Source organism: Neopelma chrysocephalum, unplaced genomic scaffold (assembly GCF_003984885.1).
Source record: "Neopelma chrysocephalum unplaced genomic scaffold, ASM398488v2 Primary Assembly neopelma1_147, whole genome shotgun sequence".
NCBI lineage: Eukaryota > Metazoa > Chordata > Aves > Passeriformes > Pipridae > Neopelma > Neopelma chrysocephalum.
The window spans coordinates 5,806,589-5,824,554 of record NW_020897809.1 but is presented as its reverse complement, the minus strand read 5'-3'; the positions used below and the strand labels follow the sequence as shown (position 1 = coordinate 5,824,554).

The window sequence follows — 17,966 nt, the reverse complement described above, 5'->3', positions numbered from 1 at the left end:
TTTGGAGTTTAATGAGCTCCTGTGCTGGACCCAGCCCAAAACATGCCCTTGCAGCTTTAGGGAAAGGGAACACAAAACAGGGGTGTAAAGGGGTGCAGAACCAGTATAAACCAAAAAAAGTTGCATTTGATGCTGCATTTTATTGTGCATGCTCACCAACTCTAGCTCCAAGGCTCAGCCAAGCTTTGTGGAGGGTTTTGTGTGCTGCAGTCACCCAGGGAGAAGCAGCACACAGGAAAAGATGCCTGGCTGGATGCAGCCTCTTTGGAGACATCCCAGCGGTGGATGAGCAGGGAGCAAAGCCGGGCACAGAAATCCCCTTGGTTCCTGAGGCTGGGACTTGGCTGTGCTCCAGCGCTGGCCTGGGCAAAGGCAAACCCGGCTGTGTCTTCTCCAGTGGTGCTGAGGTGACGGTTATTAAACCAAATCCTACCGTGGCTGCTGCTTGTGCCATGAGCACCGGGACCAGGGGGATGAGATGCTGTGTCCGCAGCCCCCTGCAGGCACACCAGTGCCACTCCACGCTTCCCTCCATCTGTGCCCCTGGCAGCTCCGCTGCCCTCTCTGGCCCTGCCTGGGCAGGCATGTCCCAGCCAGGGGAGTTCATCTCCTACGCCCGAGCCGGGCCATCAGCTCGGCATTGGCGGCCGCCTTGTCCTGCTGCTCCTTCTCTCTGGCCAGGTCGAGCAGGATCTCCAGTAAGTGTGTGTGGACATCAAGTGACAGGGACACCTTCCTCCCCTTTTTCCTGGGAGCAGGTCCCTTGGTGGCTGGACTCGTCGGCCAGGGCAGTGCTTTCCTTGCTGACCCCTCTGGCAGCAGCGGGCTGTCTTTGTCTGGATGAGACCCTTCCCCAGAGCCAAAGTTGCCCCTTCTCATTTTGGGGAGAGCTGGCAGCATCTTGTTAGTGCTGGTGGTTTCCGGGGTGGTCAGATTACCTCCATCCCCAGCTCGGGGGGCTGGTGGGAGCTGCTTGAGGTTCAGTTCCTTTTGGGCTCTCGCTGGTGCCCCGAGGACCACCAGGAAGGTGAGCAGCATCCTGCCTCGCAGCACAGCCGGGAGTGCCTGCGGGGAGCGCGTGGCTGAGCATCACCCCCCCATCACACTGCCATGGCCCCACAGCCCCCCCAGCAGGAGACATCCCCACCAGGGTGCCACATGTAGACCCTCCCTACTCCCCATGCCAACTGGGGGTGGTTCACCTTCCTTTTGGGAACCCCTAATTTTTCCACCTTGATTTTAACCTTTTCGAACAGGGCGGGAACTTTTGAGGAGGATGAAGGGGATGTGGGAATCAAATCAGTGGGGTGCCCCTGTCCTTTCCCACAGCCTCTGGCCAGACACTGGCTGTCAGCTCCATTTCACACTCTCCAGCCCTTTGTCACCCAGAGTAGGGGACATTCCTTCTCGGGAGGCTGCCTTGGGAGTGTGGCTGCTCCCCAACCCATTACTGCCCTTTGGCCGGGGAAAGGTGACGTGCCCAGGGTTTCGGGGCTGGGCAGGCTGTGGGGCTTTCTTCCTCCCATGCCTTCCCACGGGGTTCCTGGGCTCTCTGGGGCAAAAGCCAAGCCCCCTAGGAGGGAAATGAGCCACCTGGCCCAAAATACACAGCAGATTGGTGGCAGTGGGGTGACAAGGACATGAGTTGTGCTGAGCCTCCACCCCATCCCTCACCCTGGTCCCAAGGAGGGCCCTGGGGGTTCCAGGGTGCTGTGATGGGATGTGAGGGTCAGAGCAAGTGCAGGGGCACTGCTGCACAAATCCTGCTGTATTGCTCCCTCTCCCCCAAATTAGTCACCCAGTCAGGTTTGTCCAGCTGGAAGGAGAAAAGTGAAAGGCATCCAACCTGCTGCAACCTATCTCCTGGGTGAAACCCTTTGGAAAGTCCCAGAGCAAGTAGCCAGAGGTGGTTTAACTCACCTGGAAGTGGGCAATGAAAAACATCCAAACCCTTGCAACCCATTTCCCAGCTAAAAGCCCCCGAAAAGCACCACTGAGGGTGCAGCCTCACCATTTCCAGCAGGTCCTTGTCTCCGCGATGCTCAGGCAATTCTCCCACAGTGCAGGGACCACCAGCTGGGGATTTGCCCTGCTCCCTGCCAAGCTCTTGCTCTTATCCTGTCCCAGCTCCACCTCTGACCCGCAGAGGGGGTGACAGTGACATGGGGAGGGGGGAGGAGGGAGGAATATTATTAATACATTTTGCCTAATAGCAGATGAAATCATCCCGGGATGTGTGGGTGGGCGTGTGCCCCCTTGCAGCTCCGTGAACTGCATTTAGAGGGGGTTCCGGGAACCTGGGGCATCTCAGTCATAATTGTTTCATGCCTGACTTGTGAGATGTTTCTTCTCCATCTAATTAGGCCTGTCAGCCTTCCCCCTCCTGTCAGCCTTCCCGCTCCTGTCAGCCTTAAGGAAGGGAGAAAACATGCATATTGGTGCTGGCCAATGGCCGTGGCACTGGCTGTGAGTGCCAGCCCTCTGGGCATTGTGCCTCAGGAGGCTCCTGGATATCTCCTGGTACTGATCTGATGCTGTGTCCTGATGGACTTCCTGGCCCTAGCAAGCTGGAGGACATATCTGGAGAAATGTCACCTCCCTGCTTTTCCAACTGTTTTGCAGCCCCGAGTCTAACTGTGATGCCACTGGTTTGCAGCCCACCTGTACCAGTCCAGTCTGTCCCAGCCCCTCTACCAGCTGCCCATGGTAGGTAACAGCCTGTAGGCATTGCCGTGGGGTGAGTCCCACATGGAAGGGCTTTGCCACAAAACTCCCTGCTTAGGACTCTGGGAGCATCCCAGGGCTCTCAGGCCAGGCAGGAACCTGCATGAGATGAGTTAGTGAGTGCTCAGCCCAGAGGGCTGGCCAGAGCAAGGAGCCAGGGTGCTCTGGGTTCAGACCACTGGGGGTATACCCACCCCCATGACCGCAGGGTGACCCGTCCTATGCCACCCTCCCCAGCAGTGGCAGGGAATGGAAATAATGCTGCCTCTGTTCCTCCTCCTGGGGACAGCCAGGAACTCACACCCAGCAGCCAAAATTAGCACTGATTCACACAGCACATCATGCAGCACCACAGATCCACGTGCTGACACGTCAGGGCCTGGACAGGGGTCATGGCCTGGCTTGCGTCAGCTGGGCATGTGCTGGGCACAGGGATGGGACACTGGGTTCCCTCAGGGGGGTGAGGAACCCCAGCCAGCACTGCCAGCAATGGGCAGCAAGAAAGGGCAACCCAGCTGGGGTGGGCAGGGGCCATGCCTGACTCAAGAGCCGTCCCCAAACTCCACGTGCCAAGAAGCATGACACCTCCCTGTGAGCACAGCTTTAATATCACATCCCCCCACATTGGTACACATATACATTCGCTGTATACAGATATACACAGAGAGCAGCGGTATGTGTGGGGGTCACAAAGCCCCCCAGCAGCCCCTCAGGCCCTGGGGCAGTGAGGGGCACGTTCCTGTCAGCCCTGGGGTTGGGGGGAGGCAGGGGCTGCGACCCCAGGAGCTGACATCGCTTTCACAAAGCCTTTGAGAGTAAGCGTGGGCGAGCAGGAACCTCTTCTAACATAGCACCATCCTCAGGGTTTCCCTGACGGGCCAGGGGTGCAGGTGAGTACCCCCCTGACTACAGACTGATGTGCTGCTGGCAGGCAATGTGAGCTGGGGGGCAGCACATGGAGAAAGCCTCCAGTCTCCCCACAGATAATTGCCAAACCATCGCAGCCACAAAAGGGGAACTGGGCCCCAGCTGAGGTTAAGGTGAAATTCATTCAGATGGAGCTGGTTGCAGGGTGGGGGATGATGTGCAGGGGAGTACTGCCTGGCCCAGGGATGCAGGCAGTTCTCCCAGCAGAGAGGGGAAAGGAGCCCAACCCTGCCAAGTCCTTCTGGGCTGCCAGAGGGGGGGGACAGGGATAAGAACCATCCTGTTGGCAGCAAATAATTTAAAAATCAAACTGGAACAGCCCAAGAAACCTCCGTGGGGGTTCAGAGCCTTGGTGGGAGGTGGTTTCCCATTTGATATAAATTTCACCTTAACAACAATAAAAGTGATGTGAAATGAAAAACCCATGAGCAGCATAAAGACACGTTAGAAATAGCACCAGGTTCCTGCCAGGGGCTGGTGGGTACGCGGCCCCTGCCACCGCGGGCAGCCCAGCCCCAGCTGGGGTGGCAGCCGGGCCCCACCTCCAGGCAGCCCTGCCTGCCGGGACACTGCCCACACCTACACCTTTGGCTGCCCTCCTGTCTTGCCACTGGCAACATCCCCGGCACCTGTGGAGAGAGGTGAGGTGGCGTCAGAGCTGAGGTGGGGAACCAGCATCGTGCCCCCAGCTCTGCACTGCTGAGCCCACGGCTCCGGGTGGGGATGCTGCCAGGCCTGCCGGTGCCAGTGGCTGTGCCAAGCCCTGCCTACCTGCCCCTGGGCGCTGCCTGCAGTGCAGCTCACACTCCTCCTTGCTGTCGAAGCGGTTGAGGTTGCCCTGGCAGCCGCTGTAGACAAAGGGCCGGCACTCAGTGACTCTTTGGTTGTAGTACCAGCGCAGGGTGTAGTGCTGGCAGTGCCCCTCGTCCAGCGGCAGGCTGCAGGGCTCAGCTGCGGGGGCAAACAGTGATAGTGAGGGCAGGCAGGAGCTGGCAGCACACCGGCCATGCAGGCAGCCAGGCACACTTGGCAGAGGAGAGGAAACCCCAGAAGGGGAAGGCAGGGAATGGCTCCCAGCTGAGCATGGGCAAGGTTTGGCTGGAGGGGGCATCTCTGTGCTCTGCCCAAGTGCTGGAAGTGAGGGCAGGAGATGCTGCTCTGGGCAAGCCCTCTTCCAGGGGCAGCTCCCAGCAAAGGCTGGAGATAAGAGCTGTGAGGGAGGTGGCATGGGGACATGATGGCCACAGCACACCTTGGAAGGGTTGTGGGGGGACCCTCTGCATGCTGCTGCCATTGGGGCTTCCCTGATCTCCTGGGGACTTTGGGATCCCCTCCTGCAGCTCATGACCAGGAGCACAGGAAACCTGCCAGGGGCAGCAAACCACCCATCACTGCTGGTGATGGCTTCAGCAAGGGGAACAGAGTGTGAAGTCTGCATGGCATGTACAACACTGTGCTCTGATGGGGACGGCACAACGTACCCAGATACCAGCAAGAGAGCTGCAAATCCTAAATCCCCACAGCCAGAAGGCACAGGGACCCACTGCCAGGCAAAGGCCTGGGGCAGCCCCGTGGTCACCCCAGGTCATCCTCCGTGTCAGGGAAGCTCACCATCCATCGCAGGTTGCTCCGAGCTATCCATCTCTGGGGCCTCATCATAGTCCTCCTCCTCCTCCCCATACATGCTGTCATACTCGAGGTCATCGGTGTCGAGATTGATCTCCCTGTCCTGCCCTGGGAGACAGCACCAGGCATGAGCAGCTCTTGCCACACATGTGGAGCAGGGAAAAAGGAGGACAGGGAGATGACAGACCCTCCTCCTCTTCAGTGTGTGACAACTTGAGCACAGGGACTGTGTGAGTGCTGCCAGCAGACTCTGTGAAGGGGAAGAACATGGCACAGGCATCAGGGAGGAGGCGAGGGAGTCTGGGGCACTTTCCCCTTCCTTCCCTGGGGAAACCCACGCCTGTCAGGTGCAGAGCAGTCCACCAGCACTGCCTCAACACTTCTGCAGCCTGACAGGATACATGGACAGGGGTCGGGGACCTGGGAACACCCCCTCCTCTCTGTGCACCACAGACCAGGGCTGCCAGGGGCTTCTGGAGGATGGACAGGCAGGAGAGGCCCGGGGACACAGCACCCACTTGGAGCCCAGCAGGATGGGGACAGGGAGGGCACAGGCAGGCACACATGCTCATGGGGCCAGATCTTGTAGGTCCTCTGGGCTCTCCATCACCTGTTTGGCCACGCTCCCTCTCCTGTCGAACGATTCTTCCTCCTCCCTGGGCAGAGCGGAAGCTGCTCCTGGCCTGAGCCCCCCAGCCTCCTTGGAGAGAAAGCACCCACCTCATCCCAGCCCACCCCTTGCTTCCATCCCTCCAATCCCACTCCTCCAGCCCACCCTCCCCTCCAGCACTCCTGACCCCTGCCCCAGCTCTGACACCCAAGCATGGATGGGGTGCAGTCCTCATGGTCTGTTCACAAATCAGGCAGACCCTGGCAGCACCCAGACCCCACTGGTACCATCCCAAGCCAGCTGCCCTTGGGGATCCCTGCTGAACTATCACTCCTGCCACACACCATCCCTTCTCCCTGTGGACGCTCCCACATGGATGCTGACCCTGACTGAGGGGGTCATGGAGGGCCCAAGCCACATCCAGCTCCCCAAAACTGGCGGCACACCTGGGTGCCAGGACCCCTTTGGTGCCACACGTGCAGGGCAGGGGGGTAGAAAGGAAAAGCCGCAACCTGAGTGCTCACGTGAATCCAGGCGCCGTGGGAAGTGGCCGCCGCAGGCTGTGGGAAAGACAGGACGGGGGTCAGGGGCAGCAGGGCCAGACCCCCAGCCCCAGGGCAGCAGAGGGGGTGCTCACCACAGTGCTGGCTCATCTCCTGCCTGACGAAGGCACGGATCTCATCCTCCTGCCGGGCACATGGAGGGGCAAAGGTCCCACGTTGCAATAGGGGATGGTGCAATTAAAGAGGAGGAAAAACCCTCTCCCCAGGCCCCAGTAGAGCCCGGAGGTGGGGACAGCCCCTCCATCAGTGGCAGTGGGATCGATCCAGCACCCCTTCCCACCCCGGTGACCCAAGTGCCATGAGTCTATGCTGGCTCCCTCCCGGTTCCTTACCGTCATGCCCGGCTCCCCCTTCTCCCCGCGGAGCCCATGGGTGCCAGGACTGCCCTAGGGACAGCAGAAAGAAGGTGGGACACTGGCCCCAGCTGGGGCTCCACCGGGCAGGGCCAGGCACCCGCTCACCCACCTGCTCTCCTCTCTCACCGGGGATGCCGGGAATGCCACGTGCACCCGGCACTGACTGTCCAGGGGGGCCTCTCTCCCCCTGCAAAAGACACATGCTCAGGATCTGGCTGGTAGTGCTAGAGTCTCTCTGCTCTCCTCAGCACTATGGATGTGCTGCTTTCCCCACCCCTGCACCCCGGAGACGCCTGTGCAGATTGGGATGGGGATGGGTCCAGCTCACATCAAGGACAAGCAGGGTCGCAAACCCCTCAGGCTCCTATCCACTGGGCAAGGGGACACAAGGGAGGGCCCCAAAGCCAGTGAGCTGACAGGGCAGGACAGAGCCGGGACATAACTTCAGATGCCACCAACCCCTCACCCACTCAGGGGACTGGGCTCTCCCTTCCTAACAGCCCCCAGAGAGGGACCAGCCACCCATGGTGAGGACTCACCTTCTGGCCCTGCATGCCCTCAGGGCCTCGTGGGCCAATGCTCCCTGGGGGTCCAGGGGGGCCAGGAGCACCATCATTACCCCGGGGACCGGGGCCACCAATAATGCCAGGGGCGCCCTGCAGGAGAGCAAAGGGTGAGACCAGGGGTGTCAGAGACCCTGACCCCAGAGCAAGCACCATGGGCAGCCTCTGACCCCACAGCTGGGCATCCCTGAAGCACCAGCACTGGTGCCTTCTTGTAAAGAGTGGGAAGAGTTTTTGTCACTCATAGTTCAGTGATATAATTTAGAGCAGCACCAAATGACTCTTCTGGGAGCATCAGGCTCTGATGTGCTTCTGACCAAGGCCATATCCTGGTACAAGCAATGAGGTGCAATACATCCCATCTCTTTCCAGCTCACTCACCCGGTCTCCTTTCTCCCCCTGATCTCCTTTGGCACCCTGCTGCCCGTCAAATCCCCGGTCGCCCTGCAAAGAGGAAGGGACAGGCAGCAGGGGACAGGCAGAGGGGGGCTGAAGTGCCAGCACAGCTTTTCCCAGCACTGCTCTGACCTACCTTGGGTCCCATGAGCCCTTCCTTCCCGGGGATGCCCGGTGGTCCCGACAGACCCAGTTCTCCCTGGGGGACAGAGCAGATGTCCGGCAGCCATTGGCCATGTGTCCCGTCCCACCCTGGTGTCAGTGAGGTACTTACCGGCTCACCTTTCCTCCCTGACAGCCCCGAGCGCCCCGGGATCCCCGGATCCCCCTACAGCAGGCAGGAGAGAGGCAGAGCAGTCAGTCCTGCACCCCTCAATGCTCACCCCAGAGCCACAGGCTGAGGAGGGGACCTTATGACCCTGTTGCAGGGTCAAGGTCCAGCCTCAGCCGTCTCCCCGCTCCCGCTGGCTGGCAGAGGGGATCCAAAGGGCCACAGCCTCCAGGTAACATCCAGGCTCCTGCAGCACCCTGCGGGCACCCACTCACCTTCTCACCCTTCTCCCCATTGAGGCCACAGGCACCTTTCATGCCCCGTTCACCCTGTGAGGATGAGGAGGGGAGTCAGAGCTATGCCAAGATGGCACTAGTCCTGGCCAGGAGAGCACCAGCAGCCAGAGAGAACAACCCACCTTGAGGCCACGCATGCCCACGGGTCCCATGTCCCCCTTCTCTCCCCGAGCTCCAGGGATCCCGTCACGGCCAGGCTGACCCTGTGGGAGAGCACACAGCGTGACAGGGGTCCGCTCCTGCCCTACAGCAGGGTGGCAGCAGCACCAAGATGCAGCTTCTCACCGGCTCACCAGGCTCTCCCAACGCTCCAACCTCTCCCTGGGGAAGGCAAAGGCATCGGTCAGGGCAGGCAAAGGGGATGGTGCCACCAGCAGTGGGGTATGCTCAGCCCCTTACCTTCTGCCCGACAGGGCCGCGTGCCCCAGGAAAGCCCGTGGAGCCCTTCTCGCCTTGCTCACCCCTCATCCCCTGCAAGCAAAACCCCAGATCAACACAGGACAGAAGGAAAAGCTCCAGCCACTGTATGGCCACAGCACAGCTGTGGTCACCCCTGAAGCTGGATCCAGCAGCTCCCCTTGCACCATGTCAGGGTGCCCAGAAGCGTCAGCCCATGGGGCACAGAGCCATGCCCTGCTCCCTCTGTTCAACAGCCCTCCATGGTCCCCAACCCAGCCACCCCCCGTCCTGCACAAGTCCCCCCAGCCCTGTACCTTCTCTCCAGGCATGCCTTGCTCCCCCTTGTCCCCCTTGTCCCCTTCTGTGCCCTTCAGGCCTCGGTCTCCCTGCAAAGGGGGAAACACAGGGAGGGGTCAGGGGATGGGGAGAAGCTCAGACACACATCAGGGTGGGCGGGGACAAGGGAGTCCACAGCCAGGCGGAAGGAAAAGAGAAAATGTGCTCTGCAAGGGAAGGGTCCCTCAGCAGGAAGAAGTTCCCTCAGCACCTCCCAGAGGGACAGGGAGGATGGGAAGAGGGAGGTTAGGGACAGCTCTTACCGGCTCCCCTTTGCTGCCCCGTGCTCCAGGAGGCCCCTCCACCACCACAGTATCGCCCTGTACACCCAAAGGAGAGAGAGAGGTGGGGATGAGCAGCAGGGTCAGGGCAGCTGTCTGCTCTCCCACTGCCCCCCCCCGCTCCGGGGACTCACCTTGTCTCCCTTAGGTCCTGGAGCCCCAAGGTCCCCCTGTGAGGAAGGTGAGATGCTGCAAGCACGCACAGCGGGGAACAGGCAGCACCTCCCTGGAGACCCCAATCCCTGGAGGTGCATCATTTGCCCCCCCCAGTTCCCCAGCCCACAGATTCCCTTACCTTGTCCCCACGCTCCCCCCGGTTCCCAGGCAAGCCCTGTGGGAGAGAAGAAAGGGTTGGTTAGGGAGGGGCCTGGATTGGGGTGCAGCTGGGGAAGGGAGGTACTTACCACTGGCCCACGATCCCCTTCTGGCCCTGGGCGCCCATCTTCACCCTGCGAGAAGGAAGGGATGTGAGAAGGGGGCTTGGAATGGGGGCACTCCAGCATCATCTCACCCCAGGAACAGGTGCAGGTCTGGCTCAGAGTCCCCTCAGGGCTGACAATGTGGGATTTCCTGTCCCTGCCTGTGGGGACACAGGGGGCTCTGGCAGTACCTACCCGTGGCCCCGGGTCTCCACGCTCACCTCTGGCTCCTGGCAGCCCAGCCCCTGGAGTGCCCTGCCAGGGGAAGGCAACAATTCATCCCTGTCCTCCCAGCTCTGTCATGTACCCCCCATGCCAGGGGACACCCCACAGTCCCCAGCATCTCCCCGGGTGCCTGGCACTTCTTCAGACTCCCATGTGCCACCATCCAGAGTGGGCTCAGCACTCTCAGGGGGGAGATGGCTGCAGGGACACCTCACAAGAGAAGCAGCATCACACCCCTCATGCTATAGGGTTGTCCCCATCCTACCTTGTCACCCTTCAGGCCAGGGGCCCCTTGTATGCCCTAAAAGAAAGGAGAAGGGTGAACAAGCCACAGGAGGAAGACACTGCCAGGTGCACTGCAAAGCACTCCTCAGACTGCCACAGTGGTTCTCACCCAGTACCAGAGACCCTGGCAACCCCCATGCTCAAGGGCCAGGGAAGTGCAGGGTGGGTCCCTGTCACCCTGTCTGAGCCAGCAGGGGAGCCAGAGCAGAGCCTACAGCCCCAGGACTGCTGTGGCACCATACTCACAGCGGGCCCTGGGGGTCCCACAGGTCCTGGTGGTCCAGCGGTGCCATCTCTGCCTGGAAAGCCGATCAAACCCTGGCAGGGAAAAAATGGTGAGTGGGCAGAGACTGTGGCTAGGAGGCAGTGGGGCTTGCAGGGGCCTTACTGACACTGCCCAAGGGTCCAGGGTCACCAGGACCAGGTTCCAGTTGCAGTCTTTACCCTCTCTCCTGGGGGACCCGGAGGGCCAGGCTGCCCATTGTCCCCTCTCAGGCCTGGCTGTCCTGGCGTCCCAGCAATGCCTGCTAAGCCTGGGGGTCCTGGTAATCCTGGCAAGCCAGTGTCCCCCTGAAGCAGGGAAGAAAGAGATGGGGCCCACGAAAACAGCCCCTTAGGACTGTGCTTTTCCCTTGGCCACCCAAGCTAGGGCAGCACTTGGGCATTGGGGATGTGATGAGAGCCAGGGTGACATGGGGACAGGAATTACCTTCAAACCTGGAGGCCCATCCTGTCCTGGTGGTCCCCGTGCACCAACACCCGGTGATCCCTGTGTGGTGGCAGAGAGCATGTGGCACATCCCCTGGCTGGTGGGCACAGGGGTGCCAGGAGCACTGTGACATCCAGAGCATCCCCCCAGGGCTGGGGAGCCCCTCTGGGAGCAGGGAACACGTACCTTCTCCCCTTTGGCTCCGGAAGACCCCTTGGCTCCCTGTGAAGACATCAAGCCCCCAAGAAGGGCTGGGCAGTAGGTGACAAGGGCACAGATCCCACACCCCGACAGCAGCCACTGCCCCCAGCATCCATCCCAGCATCCACATGCCTCCTACTCACATCTTCCCCAGGATCTCCTGGCTCCCCGAATCTTCCTGGCTCCCCCTGGCAGGAGAAAACAAGGAAAAAGTAGGCGTATGGGACAATGGATTGGGGGAACAGCTGCAGCTGTTCCCTGGCCAAGCAGCCAGGAAGCCTGGGGCCCCCAGAGCCCCCTCCTCACCATCCTCCAGGGTAGCACCCACCTTCTCGCCCTTGGGGCCTGGCAAGCCTCTGTCACCCTTGGAGCCCTGTGGGGGAGAGCAGCGTTAGGGGAGGGGGCGGCCACAGGGCTGGCTTGTCCCACAGAAGGCAGGGGTAGTGGGATGGGGGAATGACGTTAATGGGGGGTACAAAGTTAATGGGAGGGAAAGGTTAATGGGGGGAGATTAGGTCAGTGTGGGTGATGAGGTTTACGGGGCCAACTCACGGGCTCTCCCAGCACACCCTCCAGCAGCACTGGCTCTCCCTGCAGGGACACACAAGGGATCAGACGTGCCCACAGCAGATGCCAGCGCCCTGCAGGCCCCTGCCCGCCCCAGCTTTGGGGGCTTTGGCAGCTCCCAGGGGTGGGGGTTCCCCCACCTCCCACCCTGGCTCCTCACCTTCTCGCCTTTGGGGCCAGGGGGGCCAGCGATGGCCTGGGGCACAGAGGAGAGAGGAGGCAGGTGAGCAGGGCTGCATGGGGATGCTCCCCCTCATCCCGGCCAGGAACACCAGGCAAGGCAGCTCTGAACTCACCTGCCCCGGGGCTCCGGCATCCCCTGGTTCTCCCTTGGGACCGGCAGGGCCTGAAGGTCCTGGCATGCCCTGGCACAAGCAGCACAGCCCTCAGCCTCAGCTACAGACACCCCAGGCTGAGCCTCATGGGGCTCCCACTGGGATGGGACAGGGGGAGTAGAAACGTACCATCTTCCCAGGCATCCCTGCCTCGCCGTCCTTCCCTGGCACGCCATCCCTGCCCGGCACACCAGGCTTCCCGCTCTCCCCCTGCAGACAGTAGGAGTGGGGCTGGGCCGTGGGAGTCCAGGCAGCCCCCCAGGCAGCCCTGAGCACCCACAATGAAGGCAGCCAGGCAGGAGGGACACAACGCACTCACCACTTGTCCTGGCTGCCCCGGGACACCTGGCGGGCCCTGCAATGGAGACATGAGCAGAAATCAAGCAGCATCCCAGGCACCAGGAATGGCCAAGGGGCAGGTTCAGGGGGTTGCAAATACCTACCCCTGGGCCGGGGGGGCCGGGGGGCCCTGGCAGCCCTATGCTGCCCTGGGGACCAGGCAAGCCCTGCAATGGAAACAGCCTCATCAGAGAGGGGACAGCACAGCCAGGACCTTGGCTGCCCCTGTGGGAAGATGTGTTGTGTTGGGACTGGCTGATTTTGGAGAGGCTGGATGGCTTTGGAGGGGCCATGTGGGTGCTAATAGGGATGGTGTGAGTACTCACACGGATGCCGGAGCCAGGTTCCCCTGGATCACCCTGGAAAGAATGCACTTGCATCAACCCAAAACTGTTCCAACCCACCAGCCACCGCAGTCACAGCCATGTTTCCACACCTGGATCCAGGCCAAAATGTCCCTCCCTCCAGCCCAAAACTTCCCAAAATGTGGCCCTCCCTTCAGCCCTCAAATCTGGCAAGGCACCACTTCCCTCTGCCAGGTTGGAGATGGCAATGCCAATGCAGATGCTGATGCCAGTGCCATACCTTGGTCCCAGCTGGGCCCTGGGTCCCTGGTGGGCCAGTGCTGCCCTGCAGAGAATGAGGAGACATTATTGAGGTGGTACTTGTTGCTGGCCCAGGACAGGGCGAGGGCAGCAGGGCTGCTTGGTCCCAGCACTGCCACCCCACCCCTGCTCCCTGGGGGAACACCCGGCCTGGCTGATGTCCCCCTTGCATGACAGTCCCCCTTGCATGTGGTACAGGGTGACACCTTACCGGAGGTCCTGGGGGTCCTGGGTCTCCCTGGTTGCCCTGAAGGGAGAAAGAGATAGGGTCACTACAGGGAGGGGTTTCCACCAGTGAGGATGGGTTTTCACGGGTGAGGAGACCCAGACAATGCCAGTGGCTCTGGAAAGCACCCACACCAAGTAAGACAAGCCTAGATGGCTCCTGCTAAGATGCAGGGGGCCAAGCACCCACCCCAGCAGCAGTGTGACCCCACAACTTCACCAAGAACTCATGGCTAGGAGCCCCCAGGTGTGTGCTGAGATGGGGGAGGCACAGGGACACAGGGGACACACAGACACCTACCGGGCGTCCCAGCACACCGGGGAAGCCTGGCAAACCCTGCAAAGAACCACATCAGAGTCAGTGGGCAAGCAGGAACACCCCACTTCCACACAGCCCTGCCTCCCTCCCAGAGATGCTCCCCATTCCTGGCCTCTGGTACCCAGCCAGGGTGCTTATGGGGGGTAGGTGTGGGGGGAGGCCCCCTAAAGGCCTGCAGGGCCTGCATGAGGTGGGGGGAAAGGAGATGAAAGAGGCATGAACGCTCCCACTGGTGTTGGTGGAGGCTGGTGTGGGACCACAGGACCTTTCCCCACTCCCAGCCTGCATCCCTCCACCATGTCCCCACTCACCGGCTTCCCCTCGGGGCCAGCCAGCCCTCTCTCACCAGGGAGACCCTGGAGCAAGAGATGGAGACAGGGTCAGTGCCAGGCAGGGGTCTGGGGTCAGTGCTAGGCAGGGGAACAGTGCAGTACTCACTGGGGCACCATCCCTGCCCTTCTCGCCAGGCTCCCCTCGGTCACCCCGCAAGCCACCTTCACCCTGCAGTTGGGACAGGCAGAGTCACGGGACAGGCAGGGACCTTCCCATGATGTTTCAGGGCCTGCTGACACCCAAAGAGGGGTGCCCCCAGCAGTGTCCCCATGCAGGGCTTTGCTCCATGAGGTTGCTACTTTGGCAATGGGACAGTTATGACCTCAGACCTTATCTCCTTTGGGTCCCCGCTCGCCCTCGACTCCAGGCTCACCCTGTGTTGGGAAGAAGACAGATGCCATCAACCCCGGCTGTCCCTCTACCCTGCCATCATCCCCAGCCCCAGCTGATCATGTTGCCCTGGCTCGATTGCCTTGGCTGCCCCCCTCCTCCCTGCCCAGCCACAAACCTTCGCTCCCTTGGGTCCAATGGGGCCACGCTCGCCAGGAAAGCCCATGAGGCTGCCCTCCACCACGTCTGCCTGTGGGCAGGGAATGTCAGGGCCAGCACCCAGGGGACCCCAGGAATGTCCCCTCGGGGGCACAGCCCTCCCCAAGTCCCTGTGCCAAGGGACTGGATGCGACTATCCATCCCCAGAGGTGCAGGCTGGCACCCTGAGGATGGTCACCAGCAGCAGCCATCTCCTACCTTGGGTCCTGGAGGTCCTTGGGGTCCAGGCAAGCCATCCCTGCCCTGGGAAGGTAGAGAAATAGCTTGAGCACCAAAGAGGACAACAAGGCATGAGGGAGCAGAGCCATCCTGGTATGGCCACTCCTGGCCTCCACAGGGCATCTGCCAGCCCGTTTGAGAGCCCTGTGTCCCTTCAAGAGGGGCACAACACAAGGGGAGATGGAGTGGACCATCTCCCTCTCCCAGCTCACCTGCTCACCTCGGTCGCCCTTCTCACCCCGGTCACCCTGTGAACACAACGTGATGGCTGTCACAGCGCTGTCCCCCAGCCCCTGGAGCAGGACCCCCAGTCTCCCCCTCACACTTCCACACACACTCACCTTTTCACCAGGCCGCCCGGGTTCCCCCAGCTCCCCAGCCCGGCCTGGCACCCCGGGAATGCCTGGCTTGCCAGGTTCCCCAGCCTGCCCAGGCAGGCCCTCGGGACCCCGCTCACCCACGGCCCGGCCCATGGGGCCTTGGGGGCCAGGGGTGCCTGGGTCCCCCTTGTCACCTTTGGGTCCTCGTTCGCCAGGGAAGCCTAAGGAGCCCTGCAAAACATAAGCCATGCTGCAGAGCCAGCCCTGCAGCTGTCAGCCCCCCTGAGCCCTCCAGAGCTGAGCTGGCTGCACACCCCTCCCAGCCAGAACAGGTACCATGAGTGGGGCAGCATGTTGGGGCTTGGCATCGAGCCTGGCTCCGCTCACCTCTCGGCCTGGGGGCCCCCTCTCTCCTGGATCCCCCCGACTGCCCTTCTGGCCCCGCAGTCGCTCTGACACAGGCAGAAATGAGTCTGAGCTCCCATCATAGGCACCCGTGAGCTCCTTCAGGGATGAAATCTGGGAAGGAGGAAAGACACACCAGTCAGGACATCAGTGCAACCCAGCTGTGGCAGCACCCCACAGCCCTGCTAAGCTGCCCTGGATTGCTCAGATCTCCCACCACCTCCCATGTCCCCCTCCTGCTGCCATGTGGCAGGAACAAACCCCAGCCCAACATTCAGGAAATATATACCTTGATGCCAAGCGCTTCCAGGCTACGTTCAACATTCTGCAATTAAGACGTTAAAAACCAAGTGGGTGTTAGCCTGCTCCCACTGTCAGGGCTGTGGACAGTCCTCTGTCCCCCAGAGTTGATGTCCCAGTCCAGCAGTAAGGATGGGGACTCACCACTGCAGTCCCAGGGTCTCCACGTACTCCAGGGCTGCCAGGTCGCCCCTAAGTTTGCAGAGAAAGAGGGAATGAAAAGATGTGCAGAGGTGCAGTAGGTGAGGTGAGCAGTGCTGGTGCTGACCTCAGAAGGTTTCAGAGTTAACACTTTTGGTGCTGCCTGAACAGGGGCTGTGGTTGCCACCACCCTGGGATGCTGGCGGGTTGTAAGGCTCAGTGCTGGGTACTCACCGGTTCTCCTTGCAGCCCGGGCTCCCCTGGGTCCCCCTGAAACACAGCAAAGGGGTCAAGGGGGGCAGAGTCAAGCTGCCTGGCACCAACTGCAGCACCAGGGTCCAGCCCTGTCATCTTGGGAGCCTGCCAAGGACTTGTTCCCTCTGGCACAGAGTCCCCTAGACCTTTGCCTTGAGGGGCTCTGGGGCAGGAGCACACTTACCTTTGGTCCAGCCACCCCACGGAGGCCTGGGGAGCCCTGGAAGACACAGAGGGGACACAATGGCACACAGAATCCATGGACACAGGGCAGTGCCCTGAGGGAGCCATGGACAGGGGTCCTGCCTGACTCCAGGGTCTGGTGCTGGGTGGCACTGTGGGCTCGAGAACTACGCACCTGGCCTGGGGGGCCAACCTGCCCTGGGACACCAGGAAGGCCAGGGGGGCCGAGAGGGCCTGGCACACCTCTGTCCCCCGGCTCGCCCTTGGCACCGATGCGGCCCTGATGAGAGAGCTGTGTCACCCCCAGGACCTGGGACCCAGGTCTGTCCCTGGAAGGGACATGTACTCAGCAGCCCCCATCACCACACTCCTCTGCAGGGAGTACTCACCTCTCTGCCAGGTGGTCCTGTATCACCTTTGTCTCCCTAACCAGGAGAGAAAGGAGTTAGAGGGATGCTGCCCCATTCACATGCCCCAAAATGATTCTCCTGGTCCAGGCAGGGAGGAGCCACCAGACTTGTGGGAATCACAGGGGGACCGTGCAGGGACCGCACAGGAACCACCCATGGCTCATGTCCTTACCTTTCTCCCATCCTCTCCTGGCGTTCCATCTTCTCCCTGGGGACAAAGGCTGCCAGTCAGAGCCTGACTTGACCATCTCAGCATGGGTACCACACAGGACAGGAGGTTGGCTCAGAGCTTTGCCACATCCTCCCCTCGCCTTTATGTTGTACTGGGATCACTGTCCCTCAGCACCCCTGGGAGAGCTCCAAAACCCAGCCCCAGTCCCCCTACTCACGTTCTTGCCGTTGAGGCCGGGTTTGCCATCCTCACCGGGTTTGCCCTGGGAGGAAGAAAAGGCAGTGAGAGAGGCCCCCTAGCTCTCCAACAGCCAGGGGCCCCTGGGCCTCACTGCAGCCCCAGGGTGCAGGGAACAGGGAGCTGGGCACAGGACAAGCCTCAGCAGATGGATCCAGCTGGGATTCAGCAGAGGGCATGGGGCAGGATGTGTCCCCAGGGTGCAGGGTGGCTGGTACTTACAGGGATGCCAGGTGGTCCCAGTGGGCCCACGGGGCCAGGCGGTCCCTGCTCCCCACGCAGCCCAGGCAGCCCCTGCAGGGAAAGGAGATGGAGGGAGCACAGGGCAACAGGGCATCCATCTGCCCCAGCCAGCTCTGGGAGAAGGGAGTGTGACTGGGACAGTGGCATGCTGCTGGGGACAGAGGAGGGTCCTGCTGCACTGCCCCAGACCAAGAAGAATGGAACAGGACATCAGTCCCTTGCAAGTACAATGGCCCCAGGAGGAGCACAACCAAAGGCTGCCCTCTCCAGAGGTACTTACATCCCGGCCAGGGTCCCCCTGCTTCCCCGGGTCCCCCTGCAGACAAGGAGAAGGTGAGGGCAGGGACACCCCTATCCTGCCAAAGGCCCCCCAGGAACATCCCCAGCCTGGAGCAGAGGGTATCCAGGGGAACAGCTCCTCCCACACCATTGTCCCTCCATCCCACAGCTCCCACCCGCAGTGCCCAGGGACAGCCATGTCCCCCACCCCGGACCATGCTCACCCGCAGCCCAGCAGGGCCCGGTGGTCCAGGTTTGCCTTCCAGCCCATTGCGGCCATCCAGACCTGGTGGGCCGCGGTCTCCCTGTAAGAGAGTAGGGCAGGAGTGTTGGAGCTGTGAGA

The 17,966-nt window shown here is 61.5% G+C and overlaps 2 protein-coding genes across 2 annotated transcripts in view; both read right to left on the bottom strand.

The window, feature by feature from the left end:
- Positions 1–383: 383 nt before the first annotated feature.
- Positions 384–1,944, bottom strand: LOC113976039 (urocortin-3-like). Its single transcript, XM_027700794.1, has 2 exons — positions 1,921–1,944; positions 384–1,065 (listed from the first exon to the last, which is right to left on the bottom strand). Exons 1-2 carry the CDS (start codon positions 1,942–1,944, stop codon positions 604–606), a joined length of 486 nt encoding a protein of 161 aa, XP_027556595.1. The 3' UTR covers positions 384–603.
- A 1,370-nt stretch (positions 1,945–3,314) lies between these two features.
- COL7A1 (collagen type VII alpha 1 chain) overlaps positions 3,315–17,966 on the bottom strand; it is a 31,122-nt gene continuing 16,470 nt past the window's right edge. Inside the window, exons 62-120 of the mRNA XM_027700793.1 lie at positions 17,848–17,928; positions 17,625–17,660; positions 17,324–17,395; positions 17,082–17,126; positions 16,865–16,900; positions 16,672–16,707; positions 16,458–16,562; positions 16,284–16,319; positions 16,079–16,114; positions 15,848–15,895; positions 15,693–15,728; positions 15,386–15,517; positions 15,020–15,229; positions 14,891–14,926; positions 14,658–14,702; positions 14,419–14,490; positions 14,240–14,284; positions 14,016–14,078; positions 13,889–13,933; positions 13,560–13,595; positions 13,245–13,280; positions 13,014–13,058; positions 12,755–12,787; positions 12,533–12,595; positions 12,409–12,444; positions 12,219–12,299; positions 12,051–12,119; positions 11,915–11,950; positions 11,740–11,778; positions 11,516–11,560; positions 11,331–11,375; positions 11,173–11,208; positions 10,987–11,046; positions 10,722–10,847; positions 10,524–10,595; positions 10,258–10,293; positions 9,963–10,022; positions 9,753–9,797; positions 9,644–9,679; positions 9,483–9,518; positions 9,331–9,387; positions 9,046–9,117; positions 8,732–8,803; positions 8,618–8,653; positions 8,455–8,535; positions 8,312–8,365; positions 8,040–8,093; positions 7,902–7,964; positions 7,751–7,813; positions 7,346–7,462; positions 6,916–6,993; positions 6,783–6,836; positions 6,525–6,573; positions 6,400–6,447; positions 5,888–5,977; positions 5,465–5,527; positions 5,263–5,385; positions 4,423–4,602; positions 3,315–4,280 (exon numbers count right to left, since the gene is read on the bottom strand). Coding sequence (XP_027556594.1) covers positions 4,231–4,280; positions 4,423–4,602; positions 5,263–5,385; positions 5,465–5,527; positions 5,888–5,977; positions 6,400–6,447; positions 6,525–6,573; positions 6,783–6,836; positions 6,916–6,993; positions 7,346–7,462; positions 7,751–7,813; positions 7,902–7,964; positions 8,040–8,093; positions 8,312–8,365; positions 8,455–8,535; positions 8,618–8,653; positions 8,732–8,803; positions 9,046–9,117; positions 9,331–9,387; positions 9,483–9,518; positions 9,644–9,679; positions 9,753–9,797; positions 9,963–10,022; positions 10,258–10,293; positions 10,524–10,595; positions 10,722–10,847; positions 10,987–11,046; positions 11,173–11,208; positions 11,331–11,375; positions 11,516–11,560; positions 11,740–11,778; positions 11,915–11,950; positions 12,051–12,119; positions 12,219–12,299; positions 12,409–12,444; positions 12,533–12,595; positions 12,755–12,787; positions 13,014–13,058; positions 13,245–13,280; positions 13,560–13,595; positions 13,889–13,933; positions 14,016–14,078; positions 14,240–14,284; positions 14,419–14,490; positions 14,658–14,702; positions 14,891–14,926; positions 15,020–15,229; positions 15,386–15,517; positions 15,693–15,728; positions 15,848–15,895; positions 16,079–16,114; positions 16,284–16,319; positions 16,458–16,562; positions 16,672–16,707; positions 16,865–16,900; positions 17,082–17,126; positions 17,324–17,395; positions 17,625–17,660; positions 17,848–17,928 — 3,690 coding nt within the window. The 3' untranslated portion in view covers positions 3,315–4,230. The remainder of the gene's footprint in view (positions 4,281–4,422; positions 4,603–5,262; positions 5,386–5,464; positions 5,528–5,887; positions 5,978–6,399; positions 6,448–6,524; positions 6,574–6,782; positions 6,837–6,915; positions 6,994–7,345; positions 7,463–7,750; positions 7,814–7,901; positions 7,965–8,039; positions 8,094–8,311; positions 8,366–8,454; positions 8,536–8,617; positions 8,654–8,731; positions 8,804–9,045; positions 9,118–9,330; positions 9,388–9,482; positions 9,519–9,643; positions 9,680–9,752; positions 9,798–9,962; positions 10,023–10,257; positions 10,294–10,523; positions 10,596–10,721; positions 10,848–10,986; positions 11,047–11,172; positions 11,209–11,330; positions 11,376–11,515; positions 11,561–11,739; positions 11,779–11,914; positions 11,951–12,050; positions 12,120–12,218; positions 12,300–12,408; positions 12,445–12,532; positions 12,596–12,754; positions 12,788–13,013; positions 13,059–13,244; positions 13,281–13,559; positions 13,596–13,888; positions 13,934–14,015; positions 14,079–14,239; positions 14,285–14,418; positions 14,491–14,657; positions 14,703–14,890; positions 14,927–15,019; positions 15,230–15,385; positions 15,518–15,692; positions 15,729–15,847; positions 15,896–16,078; positions 16,115–16,283; positions 16,320–16,457; positions 16,563–16,671; positions 16,708–16,864; positions 16,901–17,081; positions 17,127–17,323; positions 17,396–17,624; positions 17,661–17,847; positions 17,929–17,966) is intronic.

What these genes read in the sequence shown, in the direction of transcription:
- LOC113976039 (XM_027700794.1), bottom strand. Translation starts at nt 1,944, where the DNA reads ATGTTTTTCATTGCCCACTTCCAG. An exon ending in TTTTCATTGCCCACTTCCAG is followed by an intron (nt 1,066 to 1,920) that starts GTGAGTTAAACC and finishes CGCTCCCCGCAG; the next exon opens with GCACTCCCGGCTGTGCTGCG.